Source organism: Staurois parvus, unplaced genomic scaffold (genome assembly GCF_062004578.1).
Source record: "Staurois parvus isolate SC_StPar_1 unplaced genomic scaffold, SC_StPar_1.0 ptg000543l, whole genome shotgun sequence".
Lineage (NCBI taxonomy): Eukaryota > Metazoa > Chordata > Amphibia > Anura > Ranidae > Staurois > Staurois parvus.
In genome coordinates this window covers 2,293,905-2,306,345 of record NW_028318339.1, presented here as the reverse complement: position 1 = coordinate 2,306,345, position 12,441 = coordinate 2,293,905, and the positions used below count along the sequence as shown (strand labels likewise).

Below are 12,441 nucleotides of genomic sequence, written 5' to 3'. Positions count from 1 at the left end.
CAAATAGGTGATTTAAAATTGTAGCTACACCTATTTGCTGGCACAGTGCATAATAATGCATGGTAGTGCTTTGCCATGTGTTGTGATTTTCTGTAACGCAGGTGCGCTGCTTTCGTATAATAGGGTGTCATTCAAAATGAACAGCAATGCAATGCCTTGTGGTAGTTAGAAACAAAGGCATTACCAAAACGCCTAGGTGTGAATCTATCTTACACATGGCAAAATGGCCAAATCTTCCTGAAGACCATCTATACATCACAACGCCACATTTCTGTCTATCAAATGTTCCTTATATTGTTGTTTATGCTTGTTTTACCTACAGGAACTGGTGGAATACTTGAGAACACATTCACACAGTGCACTTTATGCAGCTTCACTTTCTCCTCCTGTAACAGAGCAAATCATCAGGGTGATGAAGTGCTTTATGGGACGTGATGGGACACTGACAGGTAAAATTTAATGGATTCTTATATTGACCAATTTGTTTTGAATGCAGTGAGCCATCTTGCCTTAGGTGTGATTATGTGACAGGAAGTTGGGTGCTGTATTGTAAAGGATCATATTTTCGAGGATCAGTTTATCTACAAGGGGTCTAGTTTCAAACTGAAACTTCTAACAAAGATGAGCAAAAGAATGCATCAAGCTTTCTACAAATTAGCATCTAAAGTACTGCTTCATAAAACCACCAACCATCAACTCAGTGGGTGGACTTATCTAATCACTTGTTGGGTCTTTTAACATTTGGGAGACTCTAAAGCTAGGTACACATTATTAGAATATCAGAAGAAAAATTCCTTATGAGGAACGATCGTTCGATTTTTGTATAGTGTGTTCACAACTTAGTCCAATTCAGACTTTCCAAACAAAAATTTCCAAAGGGACAAATGCCAAAATTTTCTCGTACGTGGACAGAACTAACGATTTTCATGTAATGTGTACGACAAATCAGATACTAAAGACTGCACGTGATCAGAAACAATAAACACAATAATCTACGTTACAATGTTTCTACGTCAAACAAAAAAAAGCCTTTGTCATTTGAGAATTTCCGTACAATTAGTACCATCCTTGGGTTCAACTTGCAATAAAATATCGAAGAAAATCGGGTGATCATTCACCCAAATTTCTTATCGTGTCTACCCAGGATAAAGTTGACCATACAGCAGAAGAATTTCTTACGAAAATGGTCATTTTCTAATTGTTAGTGTGGTCAGATCAATGATTGTTTTCAACTGTAGTGACAAGAAAATTCGAACAAGCAGGATGGAAATGGGTTTTTTTAGACAAACAAATTTCTAACGGTCCAAGTGGTTTTCGTATGGGAAATTCCATTCATACCAAAAATGCTTTTAAAAGCAAGCTAACTTTTGAAGTACTTTCTGATAACATTAGTTAAACTCTCATTCACTAGTTTTCCTCATGTAACACAGTCTGTATTAAATGACATATTATTATCTATCATACTGTTCCAACTTGCACCCTTTAGGAGAAATCGCCCAATGTATTTTTCAGTGACATTACTGGGGCATGCGCATTTTGGCCTCTATTTATGGCATGATCGACGTGCCATCAGTCTATTCATCCTAATGCTGTGTCTGCATCTTCAGCAGGCAATCTTGCGAGATTGCAGATCCATTTAGACTTTCTACCAAATGTGACTTGCTACATCATAGGGGGTGTAACATTGCCACTCAGCATCAATTGAGCAAGCAGGTCCAGTGCACATGCGCAAGATGACACAGAGGAAAGGGCGGACGTATGCTGCGGTGAGGAAGCAGCGAACAGGAGCCAAGTTGGTGACGGGTTCAGCCGAGATAGATACAGATAAAAGAAAATACACAGGCAAAGAAAGAATAAACATGGCAGGGGATAAATTGAATTGCAATGTGTTTTAAAAGCTATAAATTAGTGGCCTTTTAGTTACAAATGATTTGTGAGCCAGAGTTTGCTACAGCTTTAAGTCTCTGTTGGCTTTATCGAATGTCATTATCAAATGTACCGATGGTATTTTTCATATGAGCAACACAAACAATATACCAAGGTACTAAACCTTATTGATCAGTGGTAACTGAAATAGTCCCAGTAGTCCTGCTGTAGAAATCCACTTGAGGGTAGAAGTCAAAAGATAACACACACAACACAGAGTAAGGACCTTGAGAGTATATATGGTGTCCTAATAAACAGCCCAGATGATGGTGTTGATGCCTTTATAGATTACTTGGCTTTGAGTGCCAATTGTGGGCTAATTCCAATGCCACACATGATGCTCAACTAGATGCCCAAGCAATAAACACTCTTTTGGTGGTGTGTCCTGATGCTAATCCCATTTAAAATCCAATGGACACTTTATTGAGTCAATAACGGGTTAAAAATCATGTGTGGCATTGGCTTTTTAAATGTTACCTCCATTCTGATCCGCTCTTCCAAAGAGGATCTGTCCCCTTCCGTCTAGGCAGATCAGATCAGAGGGCAGCCAAGTGAAAGGGGCCCAAGAAGAGTAAGTCAACCCAAAACTAATAAGCATTTCGGGATTGATGCCAGAGGAGGTCATATGATTCTTGGGCTTTTCACATCTCTTGAGGACTTGGCAAGATTTCCACACCTGGGTTTGTAGTCTTGCCATCTGCTACAGCCATTACAATGGAGTCTGAATTCTCCCTCTTGATCTTCCCATTTATATTCTTCAAAACAAACACGGAAGAGTAGGGTTTTATAGAGAAAGAGAAACATAGTGCCAGTAAATTTAAACCAACCAGTGGCCAGTAATACTTTCAAGTGGACTAAACGTATAAAACAGCCTTAGTCCCATGCATTGTTTAAGTGTAGTTATTAGTAATCTATTTTGTATAAAAGGGATTTACAATAAAATCCACAATTACATGGCTGTTAACTCATCTTGTTGAATGTGACACAATTCTTTTAAGTCCTACATCCTCTGTTTTCTGTCGTGTTCAATTTTGACTTCCAAAGTCACCCAGCAGCAATGAACAGAAACACTTTGAGCAGATAACTCTCCTGGTTTCTTTTGTCAGGACATCAACAATACTGAAAAAGTGCCTCACAAATAATACAAAAGATAATTGCTGAGCGAGTTCATCCTTTTGAATTAAAGTCACTCCCAGTGACTTGTTGGGTGAACTTATGTATTTTTGGAGCAATTACTTGCCACTAAACCCCTCTAGATTAGCATGTATAACACAGAACTGTCACCCAAGCGTTACTTGACTCCTTAATGACCAGCTACTTTGTAGCTTCGTGACCACTGACTTTAGTGTTTTTCATTATGTGCTGTTTAAATAGAAATAATTGGTTTGTTCATAGGTCAAGGTAAAATGCATGCTTTTTGGTGCACAGGCAGAATTTTAAAAACTTAAAAGTGCATGCCTGGACGAAATAGATAAAAGAAACATATTCAGTGCATCACTGCAACACATAAAGATTTCTTCATGTTTTATCCCTTTAAAAATTCTGGAAGTACAGAAAAATACCTGTTGATCTGCCAGAATACAGTGCTTCTAACCTACTTGAGCTGACAACCAAAAGCCTCTGCTACACTGAATTCCAAAGCAGCGTTGTCAGCTCTACCCAGTTTTTATCTGCTAGACTAAAGAATACCTCCCCCTCTCCTTATCTCTGTAACATAAACTGGAGGTGTTCTGTACAGCTGAGGGGAAGAATTTAGGGAGGCAACACATAAGCCGACCATAGACAGATCGAAATTCAGCTGGTTCAGCAGGGACCATCCTTATTTAGACCCATCTATGGGCAGTTTGGTTGTACAGAAATCACTCTATTAATCGACTTCAGTACAACCAACCTGTTGGGTTTTTTTTCTATGATCACTGCCTGTAACTATAGTCATCAGAAGTGATCATTGTATTCTGCTGGTGGGGTAGGCTTCCCGCTGGCAGAAACAATAGCATTGCAGGAGGGATTCCCCATCAATACTGACTCTGTGTCACGCTTACCCCTAACGAAGGTGGTCAGACACTATAGCTGGCTTCTGTGTTCTTCACCTATAGAAACCCTCTTTCCCATAAGGCAAGCAGGTCTACCAGTACTCAGTTGCCCCCCCTGACTTATACACAATGCTATAGTTTCTGGCTACCACGCCAGGGCAGGTGCGAAATGGGCACAGCAAACAGGTGCTTGCGGATGGCATACAGGCAGAGTGGTCTAATGACAGTCCAGATACAAGGCAGGCAAGGTTCAGAATAGGCAGGGTCAAATCTGTATTCAATAGGCAGGCAGAGTTCAGAGAGTAGTTGATATCTGATCCGGGGTCGTTAATTAGGGAATCCAAATTAGCAGGCACAGGAACAGGGCAGGCAAACAGGGAGCTTTTAGCACGTGTTACAAACACAATATCACAAGCATGAAACTGTGGGCTTGGCTGGCTTAAATCAGGTTTGGTCTACACCCAGAGACCGGCCACATCAGTCACCTTGCAGGTAGACAGACACGGAGAAGAATGTATCAAAATCAAAACCAGGATGCTGGAATGATACCAGCAGCTGTGATGGAGCAGGAGCACTACACGCCCCTGGCACTGTATTGATGGGGACAATCGAGCAATTTTCTTTCCTTCCACCCCTGCTTGAAGAAAAGTTGTATAAAAAAATTGCATAATCTACTGTCAGCCCGACACAGATAGTAACTCTCCATTCGGCAACTTTCAGAATATTATGCTGGTGCCTGGACCTAAAGCAGGGTATACACTGAATTTTTTTTTTACTTCAACCAGTGAGTTGAATGGAAAAAAACCTGACAGATCCCCAAAACCACACAAGTGATGTGAATACAGGGATCTCCCATGCTGTGCTATTGTGTTATGACAACAAGGGCTCCTCCCTTCCTCGTCAAAATACATACTGTAGATCTGCGCTGCAGCCATTACCTGCAAGTACTGATTGAATATTGGTTTTCCAGCAAAACCTCTCGACAGAACAGACAGGGATAAACACAAAGTGAAATTCATCCAGTTCCAAGTATGGCTAAATTGTGATACTGGTATACCCAGGTTAAGTTTGAAACAAGACAACATAGGGACATTTCATCAGAGTTTTTATGCAGCCTTAGTTTAAATACATGCTTTTTGCTGAAACTACAATTGGACTTTATTACATGACTAAAGCTTGGCTGCTCATGGAACAAATTCTGTGTATAAAATATACTTAAAAAATTCTATGTACAAAAACTAAGCAGTAGTGAAACAATGAGAGAAATATGTAGGCTGTGACTGTTGATCTCTCCCATTGTAGTTGCCTGGCATGCTAATCCAAAGGTTTAAAGAAGGGTTTCTCAACCAGGGTCCCATGGAACCCTAGGGTTCCTCCAGAGGTTGCTAGGGGTTGCTTAAACAGTGAGCAATTTCTGCCTCTCATATAAGTTCCCGCTGACACCATTGATCTTTTTAACTATCTGTAAAGAGGGAAATTCTTTGCAATGACCACAAGTGTAAGGAGCATTCTTCCCCCTGACCATTACACAAATGTATCATGAGATGTAGATATAGCCATTTTTATCAGGGTACCAGAAAGTTATTTCAAAGGTTCCTCTGTGTTGAAGAATTTGAGAAAGGCTGGGAGAAAGGGTAAGTTCAGCTTTTTATGAAAAAGTGAACTAACTCCAGATATCCTAGTCCTCCCCTCTCAACCTCATTGTATATAGTTATGCTCTATGGTGCTGGTGTAGCAGTCTGAACATGGTACCATACAGAGAAATATACAGTCCCAGAGGCGTATCTATCATAAAGATTGGAATGGCAAGCACTTAGTGGTCAGCACAACCACATGACAGCACTGAAATGTTTTTCTTCTGCGGCACATTACAAAAAGAAGCCTCAGATGTGCTTCTTATTGGTTAGCACGGTCATGTGTGGGTGTACTGCCCAATGAGCTCTTACAATTGCGAGGATTATGATGGATACACACATGGAATGTGTATTGCGGTGTATGGACCGCTACATCAGCAGCTTCCTTGGTTTTGAAAAGGATATCCTGGACAGCTGCAGGAGAAGCGATGTATCTCTTTCACCTAGGTGAGAATAGAGGCAAGGGGCGGGCCAAACTAAAAATAATAAAAATAATGTAAACAAACACAAAAAAAAATCACCTTTTATAAATAGAAGAAGGGGAGGGTAGCAGTGGGAAAAGTTGGATTCTTTCTACATACTTACCTGTAAAAGCCATTTCTTTGAGTACATCACGGGACACAGAGCAGGCTATTCATGACTATGTGATGAACGAACACTGGCCGACCAAGGTCCTCCCCTATATAACCCCTCCTATACAGGAAGTACCTCAGTTTTTGTAGCAAGCAATGACATTCCAGAAAGAGGGGTGGGACCTCTGTGTCCCGTGATGTACTCCAAGAAATGGATTTTACAGGTAAGTATGTAGAAAAAAATACAATTTTCTTTATCGTACATCATGGGACACAGAGCAAGCTATTCATGACTATGTGGGATGTCCCAAAGCAATAAGAAATTTGAGGGGAGGGTGACACCATGATAGCCACCATCAATAATTCCTCAGGACCTACTCAGCCGTCCGTAAAACACTGCGGCCAAAGGCAGAATCCACTGCAGCTCTGACATCCACCTGGTAGAACCTTGTGAATGTGTGAACCGGAGACCATGTAGCAGCCTTGCAAACCTGAGTCATTGACGCCTGATGGCAGATTGCCCAAGATGCCCCCACACTCCCGGTGGAGTGTGCCTGCACCCCAAAGGGTGGAACTTTACCTTTCAAACCATATAATTGAATGATTAATTGGCGGATCCAATAAGAAATAGTCATCTTGGATGCCGCCTGCCCCTTCCTAAGCAACTCTGGCAACTCAAATAGAGCATCTGACCTCCTGACCTGCGCTGTCACCTTCAAGAAGACCCTTATAGCACGAACCACATCCAAGGTATGCAGAGATCTTTCTGTTGCTGACTGAGGCCTAGGAAAGAATGAAGGCAGAACTATGTTCTGATTGAGATGAAAACCAAAAACCATCTTTTGGTAAAAAGCATGGATGAGGTCGCAACACCACCTTATCATGATGCAAAACCAGAAATGGTTCTCTGCAAGATAGAGCTGCCAGCTCCGACACCATTCTCGCAGAAGTAATTGCCACTAGAAACAACACCTTGCGAGTCAAAAACACCACTGGAATCTCTCCAATAGGTTCAAATGGTGGCTCTTGCAAAACTTCCAAAACCAAGTTTAGGTCCCAAGGACACAAAGGTAACCTGACAGGAGGAACCATACGCAACACTCCTTGTAAAAAAGTGGGGACCAAAGAGTAAGATGCAATGGGCCACTGGAAAAAAATAGCTAATGCTGAAACCTGGCCCATGATGGTATCAACAGCCAAATTCTTTTGCGACCCTGTTTGAAGAAACAACAGAATCCTGCCAGTCACATACAGTGAAGGAAATAAGTATTTGATTCCCCTGCTGATTGTAAATGTTTGCTCACTCACAAAGAAATGATCAGTCTAAAAATTGAATGGTAGGTGTGTTGTAACACTGAGAGACAGAATAGCAACAAAAAATTCAAAAGAAATGCACGTCTAACAAATGATGCACTGATTTGCATGTTCATGAGGGAAATAAGTATTTGACCCCCTATCATTCAGCGGGATATCTGGCCACCAGGTGTCTTTCATACAGGTAACAAGCTGAGATTAGAAGCAGTCATAGACTGATAATTTCTTTGTGAGTGGGCAAACATTCAAAATCAGCAGGGGATCAAATACTTATTTCCTTCACTGTACTTTCATGGGTGCCAATTGTGAACCTCACACCAGACAATGTAAGCCTTCCAGGTTCTGTAATAAATGTTCTTAGAAACTTCCTTTCTAGCACCCAACATGATGGGGATGACAGAATCCGACACTCCCCTATCGTTCAGGATTTGGGGCCGTCAAATTTAGCGACCATAAAGCTGGATGCAATATAGGACCTTGAGACAACAGGTCTGGCCAATACGGCAGGGCCCACGGCCCGTCTACTACCATCTTCACTATGTTTGCATACCAGGCCCTCCGGGGGCAGGCCGGAGCAATCAGTATCACCAGAATGGACTCCTCCCGAATCCTGCGTAAGCAAGGCAGCAGCAGCAGCTGGATTGGAGGAAAGGCATAAATCAGTGAGAACTGGTTCCAAGTAATCACTAAGACCTCTACCCCTGCCGCATGAAGGTCCCTTACCCTTGACACAAAAAGACCGACCTTGTTGTTGAACCTGGATGTCCATAGATCTACATCTGGGCAATGCCGTCACTAGCAGATTTCCTTGAAACATCGGGATACAAAGCCCATTCCCCTGGAATCAACTGCGGGCAAGTGAGATAATCCGCCTGTCAATTTTCCACACCTGGAAAGAACACTGCTGACAGACTTGGAATATATCTCTCTGCCCAGGTCAGAATGTAGTTCACCTGAGGTGGAGCCTAACAATGGCGGTAGGAGAGAGGGCGATGTGAGCACTCTCCGCAAGACACTCACCCTCCTTCCCCAGATGTTCCCCTAATAACGCTGCAAAGGGGCCCGAACAAAACTCACGGGCAAGAGGGGGTTCCTGAAGAGAATCTGATGAGAACGGAGCTGCAGAAGTCCACGAGTGCGGGACGGCTGAAACCTCCCACCCGAGGCTGCTGGGAGTGCAGGAGACGCCGGGTAACCACGTGATCTCCCGAAAGGGAGCTCTGGGAGACAGAAGCCGGCTGCTTCCTGTGTCAGGGGGAGACGCCGGCTCTGTCACTGACAGGACACGTGAACCCGGCTTAGTGTCCCGGCTTGATGAGAAGAGAAGGAGAGAGAACTGGCTGTGACTCAGTGGAGCCGGTGAGACGCCAGTCTGGGGGAAAGGAGAGCCTGGCTGCCAGATACCTGTGAGAGAGGTAGACGGAGGAGGAAGGAGACCTGGAGAGATTCCCCCCCACCCCCCCTCCTTCAACTGAGGGGAAGAGGAACAGAGTTAAAACAGAGGACAGAGAACTCAAAAGACAACCTTCCTGGAAAAATGGCTGGAGAGAGGGTGAGTGAGAGTGGCTGGACTGTGTATTAAAATCTGATATAAAGACAGTATATTGAAACAGCAGGAGAAGTATACATAGAAAAAAAAAAAAAAAGGGAATACCAAGTAGAGTGAAGAAACTAGAACCTCTCTAAAGGACCCATTACAGCATATACCCTAAAGTTTTAAAGAAGAGAGATCGGACACACATAGAAAACATGAAGAGTAAAAATAGTAAAGGGAGTGGGCCCAAACATTCCCAATCTGGAACAATTAGAAAATTTACGTCTCAAGGTAATGTGGCCCCAGAAAGAACTCAGGGAGTAGGTGAAAAAAGTATAATGGAAAACAGTATGGATAAGAGTGCCAGATCTCCGGTGGAATTGGATAATGATAGTCAACAAATAACAGGAGGAACAGAGTTAAGAGAAAATGAAGGAGAACTACAAATCCCAAATAAAAAAGAGATGGCAGAAATGTTTGGAAGTTTGGAAAAATCAATCAAACAGGAGATGGGAATTATTAGGAAAGACTTGGGACATCTTTTGTCTAGAGTAGAAGAAACAGAAGAAAAACTTAAAAAACATGCGCAAGCCATTCCTGAACTGAGAAATCAGATAATGGAGATTAGGCAAGAACAGAAAAAGTTGGGATACAAGTTGGAGATACAAGGAAACATGCATAGGAAAAATAACCTCAGGATAAAGGGAGTTCCGGAGCTTGCACAAGAAGAAGATTTAAGAGAGACAATACAAAAAATTCTAAACTCCATAATGGGTAGACCTAGAGCTGAGACATTTGTATTGGACAATATATATAGGCTAGGAAGGTTTCAACAAAATCGGGTGGAAGAGAGACCAAGAGATGTAGTGGTACACTTTAATAAAAATGCAGAGAGAGAAGAAGTATGGAGGAAGATAAAAGGAAGAGCTAGTATTGAGTATGAAGGGAAACACTTACAAATGTTTGCAGACTTGACACCTGAAACATTATGGAGAAAAAGATCATTGAGACCACTAATAAAACAGATGAAAAAACAAAATGTACAATATAGATGGAGTAGCTCGATGTGTCTAATTGGATGGAAGAATGGAGTTACTGCATATCTGAGATTTCCTGCGGAATTAAGAGACTTTTTTGATAAACTTAATATTCAAAGAATAGAGATTCCAGGTTGGGAGGAAGAGGAAGAAGGAAGGATATATGCTGAGGGAAAAGAGGAATGGCAGCAAGTTAGAAGAAGGAATAAAGAATGAATAGTTAGGGGAACACTGGGGGAAAAATGAAAATGAGGGTGGGTGAACCGTACAGGGTTAGAGTTCTACCTCAAGGTCAAGATCCAAAAGTGACACTAGGCTCACAAAAGGATTAGATGGCAAAGAATAGGCCTAATGGGGGAACGGGGAGGGAGAGTGGAGAGGAGGTTGTAAGGGAGGGGGTGGGGGGGAGGAGGGAGGGGTGGGGAATGGTGGGGGAGGGGGAGGAGGATGGTATAGGGGGAAGTTTTTTAACACACTCTGCATAGAGAGGAGATGTATGCAAGAAATATGGAAGATATAAGATTTATAACATATAATGTAAAGGGGTTGAATATTCCTGGGAAGAGATTTAAGCTATTTAAAGAATTACAACATAGAGAAGCTTCGGTAGTCTTTTTGCAGGAGACACATCTTGAGATTAAGTCAAATATAAAATTGAACACCAGAAATTATCCAACATGGTTCTATGCGGATACCCCAATTAAGAGAGCTAAGGGGGTGGCAATTGGGTTTGCTAAAAATATAAGGTGGGAGGTAGAAGAGAGAGAGACAGATCCTGAGGGGAGATTCTTGTTTTTGAGAGGTAGATTGCAAGACATGGAATGTACAATAGCAAACATCTACTGCCCAAATAAAAGACCAGAGGTATACCTAAAAGAGATATTAAAAAAATTGATGGATTTTAAAAAAGGAAGACTGATAGTTGCAGGAGATCTGAATCTATGCTTAGATCCACAGATGGACACAACCTCTTATGTGCAGAGAGAGGGAGGTAAGTCTCTGAGAATTTTAAAGAAGGAGATACATGAGTGCCAACTAGTGGACATATGGAGAATAATGCATGGAAAAGAAAGAGACTATACCTTCTTCTCTAATGCACACAAGATTTATTTGAGATTAGATTACATAATGGTAGATCATCAACTTATTGAGAGGGTGGTTAAAGTAGAAATAGAGACAATGACGCTTTCAGACCACGCCCCGGTTATAATGAAGGTAAGATGGGGGAGGAAGTTAACAAGGGGGGTAGGATGGAGGTTAAATGAGGCTCTTTTACAAGACCAAGAGATTGATCAGAAGATCAGAAAAGAGATGGAAAGATTTTTTCAGGAGAGCGAAACAGAAGATGTGTCAATAGCCACAGTTTGGGAGTCCCACAAGGCATATATTAGAGGTATACTAATTGCGTTAGGGGCAAAAAATAAAAGGGAAAGGAGTAAGAAACTAACGGGGCTCTTAAAAGAAATATATGACTTGGAACAGATCCATAAAAATAGAACAACAAGTGAAATAAGACAGAAGGTAATAAAAAAGAAGAAAGAACTGGAGTCATTAATGGAAGAAGAGAGGAGGAGAGTACTTAATAAAGTAGCAGGAGAGAGATATAGATGGGGAGACCGACCAGGAAAATATTTAATGAAAGCCCTAAGGAAAAAGACAAATAGAAATTATATAGAAAAAATAAGAAACCCCAAGGGAGAAATGGCCCACTCTACTAAAGAGATTGTAAAGGTGTTCAAGGAATATTATAGTAAGTTATATAATATTAACCCCCAAGATGGTGTGAATGAAGGTGAAAATGAAAGTAGAGATAAGAGAAGATTATACTTAAAAAATGCAGGACTACCAAGGGTAGATGAAGACCTATTGAAATCCCTGGAAGTAGAAATCACGCAGGAGGAAATAAAAATAGCATTAAAAAATACTACGGTAGGGAAAAGTCCTGGTCCAGACGGATATACCGTGAGATATTATAAAAAATATAGTGACTTACTAATACCTAAATTGAAAGAATATATGAACGCCTTGGGTGGAGAAATGGAGATTAGACAGGAATCCCTACAAGCCCATGTAACACTTATACATAAGGAAGGGAAGGACGCTACTCAATGTTCCAGCTATAGACCAATTGCACTGCTAAATATAGATACGAAGCTATATGCAAAGGTCCTAGCAAATAGAATGAAAGATCTAATGCCAGAATGGATCCACGGAGATCAAGTGGGCTTTGTATCGGGGAGAGAGGGTAGAGATAACGGAATTAGAACTATGCTTTTGATACAGAAATCTAAGAAGGGGAAAACCCCAGTAGTGGTACTCTCGATTGATGCTGAAAAGGCCTTCGATAGAGTAAACTGGAGCTTCATGATGGATACCCTAGAGATCATGGGA

At 41.6% G+C, this 12,441-nt stretch overlaps 1 protein-coding gene across 1 annotated transcript in view; it reads left to right on the top strand.

Annotated features, from left to right (window-relative positions):
• LOC149451366 (serine palmitoyltransferase 3-like) overlaps positions 1–12,441 on the top strand; it is a 187,866-nt gene that overhangs the window by 132,481 nt on the left and 42,944 nt on the right. The window contains exon 9 of the mRNA XM_089690790.1: positions 323–449. Within this exon, the coding sequence (XP_089546916.1) occupies positions 323–449 (127 nt within the window). The remainder of the gene's footprint in view (positions 1–322; positions 450–12,441) is intronic.